The following is a 23,905-nucleotide window of genomic DNA, read 5'->3' on the forward strand; positions in this document are numbered from 1 at the left end:
GTGGTAAATGCGGGTTCTTTTTTAACATTTAAGAATAAATTGGAGAGATACATGGATGGGAGGTGTATGGAGGGATATGGTCCGTGTGCAGGTCAGTGGGACTAGGCAGAAAATGGTTCGGCACAGCCAAGAAGGGCCAAAAGGCCTGTTTCTGTGCTGTAGTTTCTATTTTCTATGGAAATCTGTAGGAAGGATTTGCTGGCCAGGAACTTAAATCGAATGCTAAGGCAATACCCAGAAGATTACAATATCTTCCCAAAAACCTGGTGTTTAAAGACCACTTTGAAATGGAGTGGGGCTCTGTTCATGCGTGTGTGTGTTTCGAAGTTTCAAAGTATACTTATTATCAAAGAATATGTAAATTATACAACCCTGAGATCTCCTTGCTTGTCAGCAGTTGCAAAGGAAGAAATCCAAAAGAACCCAATTGAAACTAAAGGCCAACACCCGATGCGCGGAGAAAGAGAAAAAACACAGATCATGCAAACAGTAGAAGCAAGCGACAGCATTGTGAACCAAAATCTGTATGGTCTCTGAACCATAAAGTGTGTGTGTGTATAAATTATTCAAAGATTAAAGATTAGCCTTACTTGTCACATGTACAGTACATCGAAACATACAGTGTTATGTGGTCTCAGGCACAGAGCCGAGAGTGCATCGAACCGGCAGAGCCCAGGTCCCGAGAGCGAGGAACGACCTGAGATTTGTACGATTTAAGTGCCGGGCCAGTTTGAAAAGGTCAGGAGGTGACGAACAGGCTGGTATTCAGCTCGCTGCTCGCCAATGTTTACTGAGCAGTGTGCTGAACTGAGGCCGTGGCCTGCAACGAACAGGCTGCAGTGACGACTGGCTTCGTGTCAGTGAACTCACTTCTGTCAACTTCAGTTCTGAAAGTTATTTGCTTACTTTTATCGTTGGCACGATTTAATTTTGTTTCTGCCCATTGGGAGTCTGGCAGTCTTCACTTTTTTAATGGGTTCTTTTATGTTTCGTTGTTCTGTGGCTGCCTGTAAGGAGACGATTCTCAGGATTGGATGTCGTATACCTACTTTGATAATAAATGTACTTTGAACTGCGTCAATGACACTTAGCACCACTTTCCCATCTCTATTACATCAAAGGTTAAAGTTCAAAGTAAATTTATTATCAAGGTACATATACGATATGACCTTGAAATTTGTTTTCTTGCAAGTACAATAGAATTTGTGAAAGACTATAAATAACAAAGACTGACAAACAACCAATGCACAAAAGAAGATGGATTATGCCAAGTTGGAAAAGAGTCCATAGGGTTGTAGAATGAGTTGAGGGTGGAGGTGAGCGAAGGTATCCATGCTGATGGTTGAGGGGTAATTACTGTTCCTGAACCTGATGGTGTGGGACCCCAGGCTGCTTGGACCTCTTTGTCCAATGAGCAGAGAGCATGGGTGTAGATGTTGGGGCCCCTTGATGTTGGACGCTGTCTTCTTGTGGCAGTTAAGTGTACTGAATGGTGGGGAGGATTTTGCCTGGCGTGGACTTTCTATAAACTCTTCCATTAATGCACATTGGTCTGAAGATGAGATATGTTTTAAAAAAAAAACCTCAACATATCTCATCTTAGCAATCTTTGTTGAACATACACCCAAGTTGCAAGGGTCCATTAAGTTAACACCTAATGGAAAGAGATATTAAATGACCATTACCAGTCTCTCCTCCCATGTCCCCACCCTTGCCCCCTCCCACTCACCCTGTCACTTCCTCTGTTGCTTCCTCTTCCCACTCACCCCCACTCTCCTCTCCCAATACGCCTCCCACTCCCCTGCCACTCTGCTCTTGCACTCCCCCGCTCCCAATCCCCCATGCGTGCCCTCCAACACACACCTCCCAATCCCCCCTTTCACTCCCCCCAACACCCCTCCCACTCCCCCCTCTGAGTCCTCTCTCCCACTCCCCCCTCTACTGCCTCCCTGCCACTGCCGCCTCCCCTCCCCTCTCACGTCTGTATCGTACAGCTCTCCGGTGATGTGGATGGAGCATATAAGATATGGCTGACCAATCTCCCATCATCGCCCGAAGGCAAAAGTACCCACATGATTGTTATAAGGACTGCATCCCTCACATGCTTAAAAAATTATGGTGTCAAAGGCAAGTTCTCATTCAATAGTCAACAAATTAGGAAAAGAGATGGCAAGGTGAGACTTGTGAGGCAAAGAGATGGTGTGGTGGGACTTGTTAGGCAAAGAGAAGGTGTGGTGGGACTTTTTAGGCAAAGAGAAGGTGTGGTGGCACTTGTTGGGCAAAGAGATGGTGTGGTGGGACTTGTTTGGCAACGAGATGGTGTGGTGGGACTTGTTTGGCAACGAGATGGTGCGGTGGAACTCGATTGGCAAAGAGAAGGTGTGGTGGGACTTGTTAGGTACAGGGATGGCGTGGTGAGACTTGCTGGGCAAAGAGATGGCCTGGTGGGACTTGTGGCCTCCAGTTAAATTGACAGCAACAAAAGAGAGTTAATTTAAAATAAGTCTCCGCAATCAGCAGCAAGTATAATTCAGCCATGTCTCCTGACTAAAAGCAGTGAATGAAGGAGTGCTGAACAATGTACAGAGGGAATGGATCTGTGATGTAGAAAGGAAAGCTAGGGGTCCAAGTTCATAACTCCCTGCAAATGGCCATGCAGATAGGTAGGGTGGTCAAGAGGGTATAGAGAAGTCTTTGCCTTCTTGGTTGTACACTCAGTACCCGAGTAAAGACGACATTTCACAGCTGTATAAAGCTTTAGTCAGCCTCCATTTCGGGTGTTGTTGCAGTCTGGTCACCCTATTGCAGGAAGGATATGGAGGCTAAGACTGCAGGACCATAAGAACACAGGAGCAGAATTAGGGCATTTGGCTCATCGAGTCTGCTCCGCCATTCCATCATGGCTGATCTATCCCACTCTCCAGCTTTCTCCCGATACCCTTTGACGCTCTGACTAATCAAGAACTTATCAGCCTCCGCCAGTGGTTTGTCCTCCACAGGCATCTGTGGCAATGAATTCCACATGATCACCACCTTCTGGCCAAAGAAATTCCTCCTCATCTCTGTTCTAAGGGGACGTCCTTGTACTCTGAGGTCTTGAACTCTCCCACGATTCTCCTATAGGGGAGAAAGTGGTCCAGGGACTGACTTACACAGGTGTGGGGACATTTGGTTGGATTTTGAGGACGGGTAACTAGACCATAGACAGGGGCTTAGCCTCCACAGCTGTCTGTGGCAACAAACTCCACTGATTCACCACTCTAGCTGTAGCTTGGGAGTTACCAACCTATTTTATACCATTGACCCCTACCATTAACCAACGGATCCGCCGACCACAGAATGGGAATCCCTACAAGACTAGCTGAGGGGGGCGTCACGTGATGACGTGGGATTGAGACGTGTAAATCCAGCTGTCCCGCAACAAATTAGTAAAGTACCGTTTAAACAAAATGAAGTTAATAAATATTTTCTGAAAACTATTTATAAACTTTGTAAGACTACTTTACGATATGCCTCCTAAACCGCAACAAAAGAAGTCTGCTGTTGCGAAGCAGCTGCGAGAGGGGAAGGAAACAGGGCCTACTGCAACGATGGAGCCTTGGACTCAGGTTGGATCTCCTTCGGTAGAACAGGGAGCAATGGCGGTGGTAACGGGTTCTTCGAAGAAGGCACCCGAAATGCGCATGTGCAAAGAAGAGCGCATGCGCAAATCGACACAACGCAAACTACAAGAACCGTCAGCCACTGCAATTGAAAATGACTCAGAGTCAGAATTGGATTCTGCAGAGAATACAGATGAAGAAGAGGAGGAAGAATTGGAAGCGATTGGAAGTAAAGGAGATGATAGAGACATAAGAGAGGCTATATTGCAATTAACGGCTGAACTAAGAAAAGTAAGAGAAGAGCTTAGAGATACGAAGATGTGCTATAATAAAGTTATGGAAAGACAGGACAAAATGGATAAGAAGCTTCAAAAGATGGAAAGAGCAATGGGGCATATGAATGATAGAGTGGAAAAAACAGAAAATGATTTGCTTGTCTGGAACTCGGAAAGAAATCGACTCTTGGAGAAAGTGGACATGTTGGAAAATTTCAGTAGACGTAATAATATTAAAATTGTTGGTCTTAAAGAAGGTACGGAGGGAGAAAATCCAATAGAATTTTTTCAAAAATGGATCCCGGATGTTTTGCAAATGGAAGAGGAGGTTCGACCAATTGAAATTGAGCAGGCACATAGAGCTCTAAGACCAAAACCAAAAGATGACCAATATCCACGATCGATTTTAATAAAATTCTTAAGATTTCAAGACAAGGAAAGGATTCTACAGGCAGCTGCTCGAGCTGCTAAGGATAGAAAAGGGCCATTGATAATTAAAGGGATCAAAGTTTTTTTCTACCCTGATATAAATTATGAACTTTTGAAGAGAAGGAAGAAATTTAATCCAGTGAAAAAACCCTATGGGATCATGGTTATCAATTTATACTGCGTTACCCTGCAACCTTGAAGATTTTTTTGCCTGGTGGAGAAAAAATATTTTTTGATGACTACCAGAAAGCAGAGCAGTTTGCGAGATTCTCTGAATATTCACCAGATACAAGAACAAATCCAGAGCAGCGAGATAGATTGAAGATGAAGACTGGGTTAAAGAATGGACTTGTTGGATTTTTGAAGCTGGATGAATGTATAAATATATCATTAATTATACGAGGGGGGTAAGAAAGGTTAAAACTGGAGGAATATTAGTTGGGAATAGTAACATTAATTTTGCCTATATATATATATAATTTTTTTTTGTTGCGGGGGAGCTGGAAGAAGCACTGATCGATTGCTACGCTAATCATGTGTGCAAGCGTGGCTTTTGCCACGACCCGTAAAATGGAGCGGGGTAGTGTTGTGTATCTTTTCATTCACAACATTAGTGGGGGGGTATTTTGTTTTTTCTTTTTTCGTATTCTTTCTATCTTTTCTTTTCTTTTTGCCTGGAAGGTTGGGAGGGAAACACATAGCAACATGGTGAAGTTTAAAGAGATTCCCCAAGGAACTATGACAGTTGAGAAGATAAGTAATGTTTTAGATTGGAGTAACTTTGTTAAGAATAATGACTAATTTATTGAATTTTTTGAGTTTTAATGTTAATGGGCTTAATGGACCAGTGAAAAGAAAAAGAATCTTAACACATATTAAAAAAATGAAGATAGATTTAGCTTTTTTACAGGAAACGCACCTAACAGAAACAGAACATCAGAAACTAAAGAGAGATTGGGTGGGAAGTGTTGTTGCGGCTTCATTTAATTCAAAAGCGAGGGGAGTAGCAATTTTGATCAATAAAATGTTACCAATTAGAATACAAAATGTAATAACTGATTCTGCGGGGAGATATGTGATTATACATTGTCAACTTTTTTCTGAATTATGGACTTTTATGAATATTTATGCACCAAACGAAAATGATGCAAAATTCATACAAGAAGCTTTTCTGAATTTGGCGGATGCACATGAAAAAATATTAATTGGAGGAGACTTTAATTTTTGCTTAGACCCAGTCTTAGATAGATCAACCAAGGCTGTTATAAAATCGAAGGTAGTAAATTTAACTTTATCATTGATGAAGGATTTAAATTTGATTGATATATGGAGAAGAATCAATCCTAAAGAAAGAGACTATTCGTTCTACTCCCATACACATAAAACTTACTCAAGGATAGATTTGTTTCTATTATCAATGTATATTCAACACAGAGTGAAAAATATGGAATATAAAGCAAGAATATTATCAGATCATTCCCCTTTATTAATGACAATAATAATGGCTGATAAGGAAGAAGTGGCTTATAGATGGAGATTTAATTCAACATTATTAAAACGTCAAGATTTCTGTGATTTTATGAAAAAGCAGATTCATTTTTTTTTGGATACAGATTTTCATTCAGTGGATGATAAATTTATATTATGGGATGCGATGAAAGCATACTTTAGGGGCCAGATAATAAGTTATACGTCTAAAATTAAGAAAGAATATATGGCAGAACTAGATCAATTGGAAAAAGAGATTACAAAAATAGAAAAAGAATCTCAAAGATATATGTCAGAAGCAAAACGAAGACAACTTGTTAATAAGAAGTTACAATATAATACGCTTCAGACATATAGAACGGAAAAAGCAATTATAAGAACTAAACAAAGGTATTATGAGTTAGGTGAGAGAGCACATAAAATTCTTGCCTGGCAGTTGAAAACAGAACAAGCTTCCAAAACAATAAATGCAATTAGAACAAGGGCAAATAAAATATCTTATAAACCTCTTGAAATAAATGAATCTTTTAAAAATTTCTATTCTGAATTATATCAATCAGAATCCCAAAATGATGTTAATGAGATCGAAAGGTTTTTATCACAAATTTCTCTTCCAAAATTGAATTTGGAAGAACAGAAGGGATTAGATATGCCTTTTACATTAAAAGAAGTTGAAGAAGCTTTAGGATCACTCCAAAGTAATAAATCTCCAGGAGAAGATGGTTTTCCACCTGAATTTTATAAAAAAAATTTAAAGATTTATTATTTCCTCTTTTTATGGAACTAATACGTCAAGCAGAAAAAATACATAAACTTCCAGAATCTTTTTCAACAGCGATTGTAATAGTATTGCCAAAAAAAGACAGAGACCCTATGAAACCAACATCATACAGGCCTATTTCTTTATTGAATACGGATTATAAAATAATAGCAAAAATTTTATCAAATAGATTATCTAAATATTTACCAAAATTAATACATATGGATCAAACAGGATTTATTAAAAATAGACAATTGGCAGATAATGTAACCTGGCTACTCAGTATAATTCATTTGGCACAAAAAAGGGATGAGAAGAGTATAGTAGTAGCTTTGGATGCAGAAAAAGCATTTGATAGATTAGAATGGGATTTTTTATTTAAAGTATTAGAAAAATATGGGTTAGAAACATCTTTTATAAATTGGATTAAAACTTTAAATCTAACCCTAAAGCTAAAGTAGTGACAAATTCTCAAATTTCAACACCATTTCAGTTAAAAAGGTCAACTAGACAAGGTTGTCCATTATCACCTGCTTTATTTGTACTGGCGATAGAGCCATTAGCAGAACTAATCAGAATTGATCCAGATATTATGGGTTTTAGAGTTAATCAGGAGGAATATAAAATTAATCTTTTTGCCGATGATGTTTTGATCTATTTAACAAACCCACAACATTCGTTACATAAACTATCTTCTAGATTGGATGAATATGGGAAGGTATCAGGTTACAAAATAAATTGGGATAAAAGTGAAATTTTACCTCTTACTAAAGGAGACTATCGTCAATGTCGATTAGTAACCCAATTTAGATGGCCGGTAAATGGTATAAAGTATTTAGGTATAAGACTTGATAATGATGTAAAGAATTTATATAAATTTAATTATTTACCACTGTTGAAAAAAATTCAAGAAGATTTTGACAAATGGATGATACTACCAATAACATTAGTAGGTAGAGTCAATGTTGTAAAAATGAATATATTTCCTAGATTACAGTATTTGTTTCAAACATTACCAATACAATTGCCACAGAAATTTTTTCAAGAGTTAAATAAATGTGTGAGAAAATTTCTTTGGAAAGGTAAAATGTCAAGATGCTTTCGGTGTAATCAAGAAATTGGTACTTATTTACATTCTACTTGGTCTTGTTTTAAAATTCAACCCTTTTGGATAAATTTAAGAGTCTTATTGGAACAAATTACTGGAACTCAACTTCCACATAACCCTGTATTATTTCTATTAGGTGATATTGAAGGGATAAAACTGAAACTTAAATTGAATAAATATCAGAAAGAATTTATAAAAATTGCATTGGCAGTAGCTAAGACTATAGCAGTTACTTGGAATTCTGATTCGTATTTAAGTATGGATCGTTGGAATAATGAAATGGCTAGTTCTATTCCACTCGAAAAAATTACTTATAATTTAAGAGATAAATATGTAACATTTTTGAATATTTGGCGCCCTTATTTACAAAAGATAGGATGGCATATTTAAGTGCTCCGATAAAGACCTTGGTCCCTTGGGGAAAGTAACGAATAATTATACCAAATTTATTTTGAATCCCATGGAGCATGTGGAAACCTTCCAACATCCAGGCGGTTCTTTTCTTTTTTCTCTTCTTTTCTTTTTTCTCTCTTTTTTTTCTTTTTAGGTAGGACTATATATATGGGGGGGAGGGTTAAGGGGAGGGGGGAGGGTAGATTTTATCTTTTCATGTATTCTTTTTGAAAACTCAATAAAAATTATATTAAAAAAAAAGACTAGCTGAGAAATTCTTTCTCATATCCGTTGAAAATGCACGTCTCTCTATTTTGAGGCTGTGCCCTTTGGTCTGAGACTCACTTCAGAGAGGATGCAGAAAAGGTTGGCCAGGATGCTGCCTGACTGAGAGGTCTCTACATTGAGGTTGGACAAGATTGGGATATTTTTCTTGGGAGTGCAGGAGGCCGAGGAAAGTTTACAAACGTTGGACAAGATTAGATTAAGAGATTAGATTATGAGGACACTCAGTCCACGTTTATTGTCATTTAGAAATGCATGCATTAAGAAATGATACAATGTTCCTCCAGTATCATATCACAGAAACACAGGACAGACCAAGACTAAAACGGACACAAACCATATAATTATAACATATAGTTACAACAGTACAAAGCAATACCGTAATTTGATAAAGAGCAGACCATGGGCATGGTTAAGAAAAGTCTCAAAGTCCCGATAGCCCCAACATCTCACGCAGACAGTAGAAGGGAGAAACTCTCCCTACCATGAGCCTCCAGCGCCGCAAACTTGCTGATGCAGCACCCTGGAAGCACCTGACCACAGCCGACTCTGAGTCCGTCCGAAAACTTCGAGCCTCCGACCAGCCGACCGACACTGAGCAACATCTCTGCCAAGAGCTTCGACCCCGCCCCGGCCGCCGAGCAATGAGCAAAGCCGAGGATTCGGGGCCTTCCCCTCTGGAGATTTCAGATCACACAGTAGCAGAGGCAGCAAAACAGGCATTTCAAAAGTTTCACCAGATGTTCCTCCGTGCTCTCACATCTGCCTCCATCAAATCAGAATTGTGCACGGCACCCTACTTGACAGATAACAGATATTCATCACCGGAGTGGCCGCTGCGCGCTGTGTCGCGCCATCTTCTCCTCTCCAATTGGGTTATTTTATCTGTAGTGCAGGAGGCTGAGGGAAGTTTATAAAGGCTGGACAAGTTTGGGTTATAGACAATAGACAATAGGTGCAGGAGTAGGCTATTCGGCCCTTCGAGCCAGCACTGCCATTCACTGTGATCATGGCTGATCATCCAACTCAGAACCCTGTACCAGCCTTCCCTCCATACCCTCTGATCCCTTTAGCCACAAGGGCCATATCTAACTCCCTCTTAGATATAGCCAATGAACTGGCCTTAACTGTCTCCTGTGGCAGAGAATTCCACAGATTCACCACTCTCTGTGTGAAGAAGTTTTTCCTCATCTCAGTCCGAAAAGGCTTCCCCTTTATCCTCAAACTGTGACCCCTCGTTCTGGACTTCCCCAACATCGGGAACCATCTTCCTGCATCTAGCCTGTCCAATCCCTTTAGGATTTTATACGTTTCAATAAGATCCCCCCTCAATCTTCTAAATTCCAACGAGTATAAGCCTAGTTGATCCAGTCTTTCATCATATGAAAGTCCTGCCATCCCAGGAATCAATCTGCTGAACCTTCTTTGTACTCCCTCTATGGCAAGGATGTCTTTCCTCAGATTAGGGGACCAAAACTGCACACAATACTCCAGGTGTGGTCTCACCAAGGCCTTGTACAACTGCAGTAAGTACCTCCCTGCTTCTGTACTCGAATCCTTTTGCTATGAATGCCAGCATACCATTCGCCTTTTTCACCGCCTGCTGTACCCGCATGCCCACTTTCAATGACTGGTGTATAAGAACACCCAGGTCTCACTGCACCTCCCCTCTTCCGAATCGGCCATCATTCAGATAATAATCTGTTTTCCTCTTCTTGCCACCAAAGTGGATAACCTCACATTTATCCACATTAACTTGCATCTGCCATGAATTTGCCCACTCACCTAACCTATCCAAGTCACCCTGCATCCCCTTAGCACCCTCCTCACAGCTAACCCTGCCGCCCAGCTTCGTGTCATCCACAAACTTGGAGCTGCTGCATTTAATTCCCTCATCTAAGTCATTAATATATATTGTAAACAACTGGGGTCCCAGCACTGAGCCTTGCGGTACCCCACTAGTCACTGCCTGCCATTCTTAAAAGGTCCCGTTTATTCCCACTCTTTGCTTCCTGTCTGCCAACCAATTCTCTCTCCACATCAATACCTTACCCCCAAATACCGTGTGCTTTAAGTTTGCACACTAATCTCCTGTGTGGGACCTTGTCAAAAGCCTTTTGAAAATCCAAATATACCACATCCACTGGTTCTCCCCTATCCACTCTACCAGTTACATCCTCAAAAAATTCTATGAGATTCGTCAGACATGATTTTCCTTTCACAAATCCATGCTGACTTTGTCCGATGATTTCACCGCTTTCCAAATGTGCTGTTATCACATCTTTGATAACTGACTCTAGCATTTTCCCCACCACCGATGTTAGGCTAACCGGTCTATAATTCCCCGGTTTCTCTCTCCGTCCTTTTTCAAAAAGTGGAGTTACATTAGCCACCCTCTAATCCTCAGGAACTAATCCAGAATTTAAAGAGTTTTGAAAAATTATCACTAATGCATCCACTATTTCTTGGGCTACTTCCTTCAGCACTCTGGGATGCAGACCATCTGGCCCTGGGGATTTATCTGCCTTCAATCCCTTCAATTTACCTAACACCACTTCCCTACTAACATGTATTTCCCTCAGTTCCTCCATCTCACTGGACCCTCGGTCCCCAACTATTTCTGGAAGATTATTTATGTCCTCCTTAGTGAAGACAGAACCAAAGTAGTTATTCAATTGGTCTGCCATGTCCTTGCTCCCCATAATCAATTCACCTGTTTCTGCCTGTAGGGGACCTACATTTGTCTTAACCAATCTTTTTCTTTTCACATATCTATAAAAGCATTTACAGTCAGTTTTTATGTTCTCTGTCAGTTTTCTCTCATAATCTTTTTCCCCTTCCTAATTAAGCCCTTTGTCCTCCTCTGCTGGACTCTGAATTTCTCCTAGTCCTCAGGTGAGCCACTTTTTCTGGTTAATTTGTATGCTTCTTCTTTGGAATTGATACTATCCCTAATTTCCCTTGTCAGCCACAGGTGCACTACCTTCCTTGATTTATTCTTTTGCCAAACTGGGATGAACAATTGTTGTAGTTCATCCATGCGATCTTTAAATAATTGCCATTGCATATCCACCGTCAATCCTTTAAATGTCATTTGCCAGTCTATCTTAGCTAATTCACGTCTCATACCTTCAAAGTTACCCTTCTTTAAGTTCAGGACCTTTGTTTCTGAATTAACTATGTCACTCTCCATATTAATGAAGAATTCCACCATATTATGGTCACTCTTACCCAAGGGGCCTCTCACAACAAGATTGCTAATTAACCCTTCCTCATTGCTCAATACCCAGTCTAGAATAGCCTGCTCTGTAGTTGGTTCCTCGACATGTTGGTTCAAAAAACCATCCCGCATACATTCCAAGAAATCCTCTTCCTCAGCACCCTTACCAATTTGGTTCACCCAATCTATATGTAGATTGAATTCACCCATTATAACTGCTGTTCCTTTATTGCACACATTTCTAATTTCCTGTTTAATACCATCCCCAACCTCACTACTACTGTTAGGTGGCCTGTACACAACTCCCACCAGTGTTTTCTGCCCCTTAGTGTTATACAGCTCTACCCATATTGATTCCACATCCTCCCGGCTAATGTCCTTCCTTTCTATTGCTTTACTCTCCTCTCTCACCAGCAATGCTACCCCACCTCCTTTCCTTTCATGTCTATCCCTCCTGAATATTGAATATCCCTGAATGTTGAGCTCCCATCCTTGGTCACCCTGGAGCCATGTCTCTGTGGTCCCAACTATATCATATTCAATAATAACAATCTGCACTTTTAATTCATCCACCTTGTTACAAATGCTCCTTGCATTGACACACAAAGCCTTCAGGCTCACTCTTACAACTCTCTTAGCCCTTATACAATTATGTTGAAAAGTGGCCATCCACTTGATCATCCACAATCAGTACCCCATTCCTGCCTTCTCCGCATATCTCCTCTATCTAACTCTTTCTTGAAAGTATCCAGAGAATTGGCCTCCACTGCCTTCTGAGGCAGAGCATTTCACAGATCCACAACTCTCTGGGTGAAAAAGTTTTTCCTCAACTCCGTTCTAAATGGCCTACCCCTCATTCTCAAATTGTGGCCTCTGCTTCTGTACTCCCCCAATGTCGGAAACATGTTTCCTGCCTCTAGCGTGTCCAATCCCTTAATAATCTTATACGTTTCAATCAGATCCCCCTACGTCCTTATAAATTCCAGTGTATACAAGCCCAGTTGCTCCAATATTTCAACATATGATAGTCCCGCCATCCCGGGAATTAACCTTGTGAACCTCCGCTGCACTCCCTCAATAGCAATAATGTCCTTCCTCAAATTTGGAGGACCAAAACTGGACACAATACTCCAGGTGTGGTCTCACCAGGGCCCTGTACAACTGCAGAAGGACCTCTTTGCTCCTATGCTCAACTCCCCTTGCTATGAAGGCCAACATGCCATTAGCTTTCTTCATTGCCTGCTGTACCTGCATGCTTACTTTCAGTGACTGATGAACAAGGACACCTAGATCTTGTTCTACTTCCTTTTTTCCTAACTTGACACCATTCAAATAGTAATCTGCCTTCCTGTTCTTGCCACCAAAGTGGATAACCTCACATTTATCCACATTAAACTGCATCTGCCATGCATCTGCCCGCTCACTCAACCTGTCCAGGTCATCCTGCATTATCTCAACATCCTCAGCACATTTCACACTGCCACCCAGCTTTGTGTCATCTGCAAATTTTCTGATGTTACTTTTAATCCCTTCATCTAAATCATTAATGTATATTGTAAATAGCTGCGGTCCCAGCACCGAGCCTTGCGGTACCCCACTAGTCACCGTCTGCCATTCTGAAAGGGACCCGTTAATCCCTACTCTTTGTTTTCTGTCTGCCAACCAATCTTCTATCCCTGTCAGAACCCTACCCCCAATATCATGTGCTCTGATTTTGCCCACTAATCTCCGATGTGGGACCTTATCAAAGGCTTTCTGAAAGTCCAGGTACACTGCATCCTCTGGCTCTCCCTTGTCTATTTTCATAGTCACATCCTCAAAAAATTCCAGAAGATTAGGCAAGCATGATCACTCAGACTGATCCTATTACTGCTATCCAAATATGCTGCTATTTCATCCTTTATAATTGACTCCAGCATCTTTCCCACCACTGATGTCAGGCTAACTGGTCTATAATTCCCTGTTTTCTCTCTCCCTCCTTTCTTAAAATGTGGGATAACATTAGCTACCCTCCAGTCCTCAGGAACTGATCCTGAATCTATAGAACATTGAAAAATAATTATCAATGCATCCACGATTTCTAGAGGGTTGTTTTATCTGGGATGCAGGATAGAAACATAAGGTTTTGGGGCTAAGGACTGGCGGCCTGTCTGAATGTATGAGTGGAGAGGTGAGTGGCAGAGTGGGAAAGGAGCTTTACAGAGTCATAGAAAAGTACAGCACATATATATGTCATACCCAATTTGTGTACCTGCTCAAGGCGAGTGAAGAGGACGGACGAGTGCAGGAGCGGTCAGCAGGCCTTGGATAGTGGATACCGGAATTCAACGGTTCAGAGGTTGTTGGAGGTTCGGAGGTCGTTCGTGGACGGATCGGGGAGGTGTGAGCTCCAACAATTTAGTTTGGTGCATAAAACTGACAAATTTACTGAGTGGCACCTTTGTTTTTTTGTGTCCACTAACCACACCACCAAAAAGAGTTACAAAGTGCAATCACTTAACTGTACATTGTGTATTGTCTGGTATTTTACGGTGTGGGCTTGTATCGGGGTGCATTATGTAGCATCTACGCAAACGTGAGTACACAGTTTGGTAGGGCCTACAGCAGTTCCCCTAGACGGACGTGAGTTGATCGAGCCGAACATTACATATCTATCCAGCTAGGGTGCCTGAGACTTTTGCACACGGCACTGTATTTGTCAGCATGGAGCGGAGTGCGAGTTTGTAAATCTGGCAGGAGCAAAGAATGTTGGGAATGGCGAGGGTGGAGCACTGCGGGAGGAGTGTGGGACAGGTGGCAGAGGAGGAGTGCCAGTGCACTTGGATGGCATGGTTGCAGACACACCCAGCCCTGAGACACCAGGCAAGGTCATTTAATTCCAAACATTTGGTTTATTGATCATTACAGATGTCTCTCCCTTCCCCTTTTCCCACTCACTGCCTCTCCCTTCCCCTATTCCCAACCATGATTCCCCCTCTCCCAGTCCACAATACAGATCCACATCAGAATCAGGTTGATCATCACTCACATACATAATGAAATTTGTATTTTTTTGCAGCAACAGTACAGTGTAATCCATAAAATTACTACAGTACTGTACAAAAGTCTTTGGCATGCTATTTATATATATGTTTGTGTGTGTGTGTGTGTCTGTCCCTAAGAATTTGGCACAGTACTGTACATACTTTGATAGAAAATTTTTCAAAGTTCAAAGTAAACTTTCACTTTTCATCTTGCAGGCGGTAATAGTCCACGTTGGCAATGATCTGCAGAAAAACCGCTTCAGCCATTTCTAGGCAATGCAACGCCTCTGCAGTGCACTGATGCCCCTGTCCACTTACGCTCCAGCCTCTTTCGCCTTGGACATGATACGACGCTGCTTAAGTTTGAGAAGAAATCATTTTATAACTTACTAATCTACTGAGTGGAAAGTTTAGTCCTTAACCTCATGCTTTTTGTAACTGTATCTCTTTCCAAAACGTATTAAATATATTTAAAGCTTGCAAACCACTGTCATGTTGCATCAGTTCTTTTGCCTCCCCCGTAGATAACGTGTTGATGATATTTTACCTGTATGGTTGAGGGAGGGAGAGACAGCGATAGGAACACTGACACATAGAAACAGAGAAAATCTACAACACAATACAGGCCCTTCAGCCCACAAAGCTGTGCCGAACATGTCCCTACCGTAGAAATTACCTAGGGTTACCCATAGCCCTCTATTTTTCTAAGCTCCACGTACCTACCCAGGAATCTCTTAAAAGACCGTTTTGTTTCCGCCTCCACCACCTCTGCCAGCAGCCCATTCCATGCACTCACCACTCTCTGCATAGAAAAACTTACCCCTGCCATCTCCTCTGTACCTGCTTCCAAGCACCTTAAAACTATGCCCTCTCATGCTAGCCAGTTCAGCCCTGGGGAAAAGCCTCTGACTATCCACACAATCAATGCTTCTGATTATCTTGTACACTTCTATCAGCCACCACTCATCCTCGGTCGCTCCAAGGAGAAAAGGCTGAGTTCACTCAATCTATTCACACAAGGCATGCCCTCCAATCCAGGCAACATCCTTGTAAATCTCCTCTACACCCTTTCTATTGTTTCCACATCCTTCCTATAGTGAGGTGACCAGAATTGGGCAGTACTCCAAGTGGGGTCTGAGCAGGGTCCTAAGGAGCTGCAACATTATCTCTCGGCTCTTAAACTCAATCCCACCATTGATGAAGGCCAATGCACCGTATACCTTCGTAACCACAGAGTCAACCTGCATAGCAGCTTTGAGTGTTCTATGGACTCGGACCCCAAGACCCCTCTGATCCTCCACACCGCCAAGAGTCTTGCCATTAATGCTATATTCTGCCATCATATTTGACCTACCAAAATGAACCATCTCACACTTATCTGGGTTGAACTCCATCTGCCATTTCTCAGCCCAGTTTTGCATCCTATCAATGTTCTGTTGTAACTTCTGACAGCTCTCCACACCATCCACAACACACCCAACCTTTGTGTCGTCAGCAAATTTACTAACCCATCCCTCCACTTCCTCATCCAGATCATTTATAAAAATCACAAAGAGTAGGGGTCCCAGAACAGATCCCTGAGGCACACCACTGGTCACCGGCCTCCATGCAAAATATGACCCGTCTACAACCACTCTTTGCCTTCTGTGGGAAAGCCAGTTCTGGATACACAAAGCAACGTCCCCTTGGATCCCATGCCTCCTTACTTTCTCAATAAGCCTTGCTTGGGGTATCTTACCAAATGGCTTGCTAAAATCCATATACACTACAACTATGGCTCTACCTTCTTCAATGTGCTTAGTCACATCCTCAAAAAATTCAATCAGGCTCATAAGGCACGACCTGTTTTTGACAGAGCCATGCTGACTATTCCTAATCATATTATGCCTCTCCAAATGTTCACAAATCCTGCCTCTCAGGATCTTCTCCATCAACTTACCAACCACTGAAGTAAGAATCACTGGCCTATAATTTCCTAAGATATCTCTACTCCCTTTCTTGAATAAGGGAGCAACATCCGCAACTCTCCAATCCCCCGGAGCCTCTCCTGTCCTCACTGATAATGCAAAAATCATTGCCAGAGGTTCAGCAATCTCCACCCTTGCTTCCCACATTCGCTTGGGGTACATCCCGTCTGGTCCCGGTGACTTATTCAATTTGACGCTTTCCTGAAGCTCCAGCACATCCTCTTTCTTAATATCTACATTCTCAAGCTTGCAGTCCACTGCAAGTCATCCCCACATTCGCCAAAATCCTGTTCCGCCAAGACTATACGGTTAGGAAAGAAATGAAAAAAAAAGAAAACAAGGGCCCAATCTTATTAAACAGTCTGTTGCGTAAAGTTGGAACTCACGGATAAGTTGATCATTCAACAGCGACTTCCTCCGATCATCGCTGCCCTTCGGACTCTCGCTCCGAGTCCACCCCGTTCGGCGGTCTACCAACTTGTGTAGTTGTAATCTATGGGGGTGTCTCTGATGATGGACACTGAATCCTTGTCACATCACTCTGTGTAGTTTTTTTCTGGATATCCATTCTGACACGTGATATCCGGCGCCAAGAAGAAAACTTCCAGGAGCAAACCTGGCAGGGGAGAGACGGTGATGAAGAGCGAAGATCAAGCGTTCTTTACCGGAACGCTCTAATCACCGGTGGTCTTTTCAGCACACAGAGAGCGTTGGCAGGGGAGCAGCCTCGGGCTGACACGGGGTGGAATGTGGAGGGCATTGGCTCTGAAATCTGGCCCTTTCTCCCTGTGCAGCGGCGATGGATGGAAGGATGGCTGGAGCGACAAGCGCATCAGAGAAGAGGAAGGCTGGAGAGACCAGCGCTTCGATTCGTGGGGCTGGGGTCAAGGAAACGGTCAGACTAAGCGTTTGAGATTTGAAAGAAGGCAACAATTTCAGTAGGGAGACCTTCATTCACAAGGTGCTACCAGATTGCCGTGGCTTCAAGGTGGACGATCTTTACTGTGTCCAGGATTTCGCCGGTTACGACGACGTCACCTTCGGGCATGCCGCGGGGTGGCAGAAGTTACATGACTCCTTCAGTGAGAAGGGGAGCGAGGTGCCGCTGTCGCTACTAAAACCGCAGCCCCTCTTGAACAGTTATGGTACAAATATTCAACCCCTATGTACCAGTCGTTGGCATCCTCATATTCCCAGCGTGATATGTGGAGAGCGTGGGCAAGTGTGAGAACGTCAAGGACAGTCCGGGAGTATGGACAAGTAAAAGGCAGGTCAGGGTGAAGCTGAGGGTGGACACCAGTGGCTGTGTCATCCACCTATCGTCAGCGTTCACAATTGGAGGGAACCGGGGCTTCCTGGTTTACGCCAGGCAACCCAAGGTGTGCCGGAACTGCGGTAAGGCGGGGCACATCGCAGCCCAGTATAAGGTCGTGGTGTGTAGAAACTGCAAGGTGGAGGGACACCTCACCAAGGACTGCACGGAGGCTAAGTCCTGCCATCTCTGCTTCACCACCATTCAGGCTACATCCCAGCTGGAACATTACTTTCCTCTTCTCAGTACTCCAAACACATTCTGGCCGACCATTGCCTAATGCATCTCTGCTCAATGGGGACCCTACTCAGGACTTTCTCCACCTGGAACGAGAGGACAGGGCTGCACTCCACCACAGCAGAACATCCTGCGTATGCCCAGAACATTCAGCTGGAGCATCAAAGTCAAAGTCGAGTTCATTGTCTCACACACACAGGTACATGTATGAACACAGGCGCAATGAAACGCTTGCTGCAGCATCACAGACACAGGGCATCAGATGAGCTGTATTCACATCAATCATACACAGTTTTTTACAAGAAAGCACATCTAGAACAAAATAAAGCTCAGATTGAGAGCAAAGTGCTCATAGTGTCGCTAAACTGAAGTGATTAGGGTTTTAACCAGTTGGGTCGATAACTGAATATTTTAAGGAAAGTAGTTGTTCTTGAACCTGGTGGTGGGGGATTTAGGACCTAAGAGGGAAGATGACTAAAGTATATAAAATTGTAGGGGATAGAGATAGGGTGGCATTGGTATTAGCATTAACTTCTGCAAAGGTAGATGTCAAGTCTTCAGCAGTTCCCAACCTGGGGTCCATGGACCTCTCAATGGGAAGCCTCCATAGCATAAGGAAGGTTGGGAGCACCTGACTTAGAACAGTACACATCTCCTGCCTCCACACAATGGCAATGTCTTCAGTTTCTCGTTGGACCAATTCTTCCCCCTGTGGAGCTCTCAGTATTTGTTGTAAGCCACCCTCTCTTCGGTTCAGCCTACTCTGTATGCTCCTCTACCTCCCTGGATTTTGTTTTGGGAATTGCTTCTTTTATTGGTTTATAGTTGTTCTCGCTGCTCCTTCAATCACTCGCACACCTTCAAGTAACTTGTATCCTAGGGTGGATAAAACCAGTTGTAAACCAGAGTACATCTTACGCTCTAGACTGCTTTTGCCTTTCTTTACAGATTTATGATTGTTGCTGAAAAATGCCCTCTCATCTACCATTTCCATTTGCCAGATTAGTCCACTACTACGCCCTCTCACAAAGGCAAACCAGACTGCAGGTGCTGGAATCTGGACAAAGTACAAAATGCTGGAAGAATGCAGTGGCTCAAGATTCAAGATACAAGTTTATTTGTCACATGTACGTGAAAGCATACAGTGAAACATGCCGTTTGCATTCACAAGCAACAACTAAGGATGTGCTGGGGGCAGCCTGCAAGTGTCGCCACACATGCCAACGACAACATATCAAACCCACAATGCTCGGCAGAACAACACGTAACACAACAAGCAACAAAACAGCAGCAGCAAACAAGCCCCAACCCTCTCTCCCTCCCGCCCTCACACATACATCATGACAGGCTATCTTCCAGCAGACTGAGTCTCGGATTCGGGCTCGCAGATATTGGGCTTTGACTTCCCTGGTGATCTCAGTGATATATTCAGACTTGGGCCTCCGACCAGCTTCCGGACTTCTGACTCGATCCTGATCCTTGACCCCCAAGGACCTGCTGATCACCGAGCACGAGGCCTCGAACTCTGAACTCGTCGAAGGTGGCGTCCTGAAATCTGAACGGATTGCCCGAGTACTGCAGTACAAGGTAGCGGTGATGGGAGGCTGGTGGAACTGGACAAAGCAGGTGAACTCTCTCTGCATCCCAGGGCGAGGGAAGTGGATTTATGATCTGTAGGAGAATGAAGGGTTATACCCAGCAGGAAGGAAAGAGGAGCTGAGGTCAGGTCAGAGTAGCCAAGAGTTTATTGAAGGAGGTCAGGCACGAGGGGCCAAATGCCCTCCGCATTTTATGGTCTGAGTGTTGCCACCATTTCCCATCTTGGTCCGCCCAAAACGTTAGTCTACCAACACACGGGGATGGCCCTGGAGGAATGCTGCCAACTGGCACATTCCAGGCTACGTGCTGAGGGACACACTGAAACCTGGTGCAGCCACTGCAAGGGCTCGGTGGGGAAGGACCACAGTGTAGGGTTCATTCACTGCAGGAAAGAGAGGGGCCAGGTTGGGTGAGGAAGCCCCACAGTTAATGTAATAGTGAACCACCCCAGCAGGTCACAAGCGGCAACAATCCTGTTGGTTTTAAGGAATGGAATTGACACTCCATAACACATTGACTGTGAATAAAACAATGAAAAGGTAATGCACGGTTTATTCTTGTCATTTATATTGTGAATAAAGTTTATTTTGATAAAAAGATTCTGATGTACAGTGTCTACTTTTCCCATTAAAGTTTTCCCAAAGAATATAATTCCTTTTGTAGTTCGTTCGTGTTAAAATGAAATGAACTTTCTGCTGCTTGGAGAAGTAATGTTCCTCCACGGTGATTTTGTTACAAATGTAGCTGGTCGTATTTACTTTAGAAAGGTAGGGAATGTGTGAGGAGAGAATGGATGGGAGTGCTGCGATGCCCTTTTCGGGCCTCCGTTCTGACACGTGATGTCCGGAGCCATGGAAGCGGAAGCGCACGGACGTTTCGGACAGGCGCTCCGCTGGCGGTCGGCCGGGAGATGGTGATTCATGTTCTCGTACTGCTTCGGTTCTTTGGCTTTGCTCCCATTCAGTGTCGCAGACAGATTCATTCTTTACCATCACCATCATCACTGCCAGATTCTGTTCTTCGGCCCGGCCATCGCGTGTCAGAACGGACACCCAAAACAAATCAAACCTGGCAGTGGCTGGACCGTAATCGGGCATAAGAGGGGTGACCGATCCAGTGTCCCCTTCACAGTCACGTCAGCTCCGACCACCTGAAAGTGTTCGGAGGGGCTGAGGCGTGCGGCAACTACTGGCTAGAGCGGACTGCACTGCCAAGGTGAAACGGAAACTGCGACTGTGGGGAGGGTTCACGGCTCACCCTGCTGCTGCTGATGTCCAAGCCGGAGGCATCAACTGCGCCATTCATGAGGCTGGACGGTACCCCCAGATGGGAACGGCGAAGGCAGCCCAGCTGCGAGACGCCTTTGGCACCCTCACAGGCGGAACACAGCCACAAGCCACCTGGACACGATCGGACAGCTCCAAGACAGCAACAGGCAGTTGTTGAAAGACTAGCTTCACGAGCTCGACACTCACCAAGGAGACCACCACATCCTCTTCCGCCAAGACTTACAATACAACCTCCAGCCCCAGAACTGGGACCACCTGCACAGAGATTTCCACCAGCGAGGCAACCTTCATCAAGTCGAGGGGGAATTCAGCTTACTCCAGGCATTGGAGGGGTGCAGCAACATTTTGTTGATGAAGATGACAGAATGGTGCCCAGTACACCGACACTTGTTGTGTCCCACCGATCAAATGGGTTTGCAGAAGCCATTCCTTCTCCCCAGGTTGCAGGAGTCCCTCGATTTAGGTTTGGACCACCTGAAGATATGAATCAAACTAGTTCAAGTCCATCTGATCTTGGGCAATTGGCATCACAAGGAGGTTTAAGAATGTATGAGACACCAATTTATCTTGCTGCTGTTCACGAAGATGAATCTGGAGGCCGCAGTGTACCGACCACACCGCTGCAAGTTCATGCACCAGTGACTGTTCTCAGTGAGGGACCACAAACAGATATAACTGAGCATGCCTCCCAGTCTGTTCCTATGTTTGCAACATCCACGAGCAATCTGTCCAGCACAGTTGAATCTGGAGGTGGTGATGATGGTGATGAAGTGTTTATTGAAGGAGCAGACCAAGAAGGGCTTAATTCAGATGTTATGTTAGAAATTGAAGGACATCAGGAGGAAGAATCTGCCCAGCCTTCAGACGAAGCTGATATTCCATCCACTGGCCAGGATCCTCCTCCTAGTTCAGCTGATGCTGCCATCACACAACTTAAACTTCTGAGAAGAGTACGACTTTATCCACAGATGGGGCGAATTGCAGCTTGAGGACGACAATTCATTAGCCGAAGAGGTATGAACCTTTCAATGGGAGGAAGCAGAGGCATAAACAGAGGAAATCGTAGTTGAAGAACATGTACCTACGTGAAGCGTATTGATCTCTAGTCATTGGTTTGGCTCCTTGCTAAATAAAACAAATTTTTGAACTTCCAAAAAAAAAATCAGAGGTGCAAAAGAACTTGGGAGTCCTTGTGCAATACTCCCAAAATGTTACTTCACAGATTGAGCGGGAGGTAAAGAAGGCAAATGCAATGTTGGCATTTATTTCAAGGGGAATAGAATATAAAAACAAGGAGATAATTCTGAGGCTTTATAAGACAATAGTCAGGCTGCACCTGGGGTGTTGTCAACAGTTTTGAGTCCCTTATCTCAGTAAGGACGTATTGTCACTGGAGAGAGTCCAGAGGAGGTTCATGAGGATGAGTCTGGGAATGAAGGAGTTAATACATGAGCAACACACATCAAAGTTGCTGGTGAACGCAGCAGGCCAGGCAGCATCTCTAGGAAGAGGTGCAGTCGACGTTTCAGGCCGAGACCCTTAGTCCTGACGAAGGGTCTCGGCCTGAAACGTCGACTGCACCTCTTCCTAGAGATGCTGCCTGGCCTGCTGCGTTCACCAGCAACTTTGATGTGTGTTGCTTGAATTTCCAGCATCTGCAGAATTCCTGTTGTCTGAGTTAATACATGAGGAGTGTTTGGCAGCTTTGGGCCTGTACTCACTGGAATTTAGAAGAATGCATGGGGATCTCATTCAAACCTACTGAATGTTGAAAGGACTCGATAGGGTGGATGTGGAGAGGATGGTTCCTCTAATGGAAGTATCCAGAGGTACAGGGCATGGCATCAAAATTGAGAGGCAACCTTTTAGAACAGAAGTAAAGAGGAATTTTTTTTTAGCCAAAGTGTGAATCTGTGGAATGCTCTGCCACAGACTGTGTTGGAGGCCAAGTGTGTGGGTATATTTAAAGCGGAAGTTGATAGATTCCTGATTGGTCAGGGAATCAGGGGATATGGTGAGAGGGCAGGTGTATGGGGTTGAATGGCATCCGGGATCAGCCATGATGAAATGGTGGAGTGGACTCGATGGGCTGAATGGCCCAATTCTGCTCCTTTCTCTTATGGTCTTACGAAGGTGAATGTGACGTATGGAGGCCAAACACAGCAGTTACGTATTGAAAAGTGGAGGGCCAGCACTTTTTGGACATGAATGGTTGAGAAAAGTCCAGCCAGACTGGCACTTAATTAAGGCTCTTACTGTGGCACCAAAAGGCAATGGCAGTATATAGATAATAGCTAAATTAATTAAGTAGAGCCAAAAGAGGGGGAGAAAAGTAGTGAGCAAAAGTTCATGGTTTCATTGTCCATTCAGAAACCTGATGGCTGAGGGGAAGGAGCTGTTCCTGAATCGTTGAGTTTGTGCCTTCAGGTTCCTGTACCTCCTCCCTGACGTTTGAAATGAGAAGAGGGCATGCTGTGGGCGACGGGGGTCCTTAATGATGGATGCCGTCTTTTTGAGGCATTGCTCCTTGAAGATGCCCTGGATGCTGGGGAGGTTAGTGCTCATAATGGAGCTGACTGAGTTCACAACTTTCTGTAGCTCCTTTCGGTCCTGTGCAGTGCCCACCGCCCCTCCCCCCCACCATACCAGATGGTGATGTAGCCGATTAGAATGCTCTCCATGGTACATCTGTAGAGATTTTCGAGTGTCTTTGCAGACATACTAAATCACATCAGCCTCCTCATGATATATATCCAATGTTGTGCCTTCTTTGTAACCGCATCAATATGTTGGGCCCAAGATAGGTCCTCAGAGATGTTGACACCCAGGAACTTGAAATCACTCACCCTCTCCACTTCTGATCCCTCTGTGAGGATTGACGTGTGATCCCTCGTTTTACTCTTTGAGGTCTGCAATCA

At 43.9% G+C, this 23,905-nt stretch overlaps 1 protein-coding gene and 1 long non-coding RNA gene across 4 annotated transcripts in view; one reads left to right on the top strand and one right to left on the bottom strand.

The window, feature by feature from the left end:
* LOC134340746 (uncharacterized) overlaps positions 1-23,905 on the bottom strand; it is a 95,756-nt gene that overhangs the window by 38,283 nt on the left and 33,568 nt on the right. The window contains exon 3 of one of the 3 annotated variants that reach the window (XR_010016627.1): positions 8,629-9,139. The exons of the other annotated variants lie outside the window; for them this stretch is intronic. This is a non-coding gene — a long non-coding RNA (uncharacterized LOC134340746). Of the gene's footprint in view, positions 1-8,628; positions 9,140-23,905 lie in introns of those variants that run through there. 3 annotated transcript variants of the gene reach the window in all.
* LOC134340745 (nucleoprotein TPR-like) lies at positions 20,250-22,003 on the top strand. The gene has a single exon (XM_063038220.1). It carries the CDS (start codon positions 20,969-20,971, stop codon positions 21,974-21,976), a length of 1,008 nt encoding a protein of 335 aa, XP_062894290.1. The 5' UTR covers positions 20,250-20,968; the 3' UTR covers positions 21,977-22,003.

The sequence above is a fragment of the Mobula hypostoma genome, chromosome X2 (assembly GCF_963921235.1).
Source record: "Mobula hypostoma chromosome X2, sMobHyp1.1, whole genome shotgun sequence".
NCBI lineage: Eukaryota > Metazoa > Chordata > Chondrichthyes > Myliobatiformes > Myliobatidae > Mobula > Mobula hypostoma.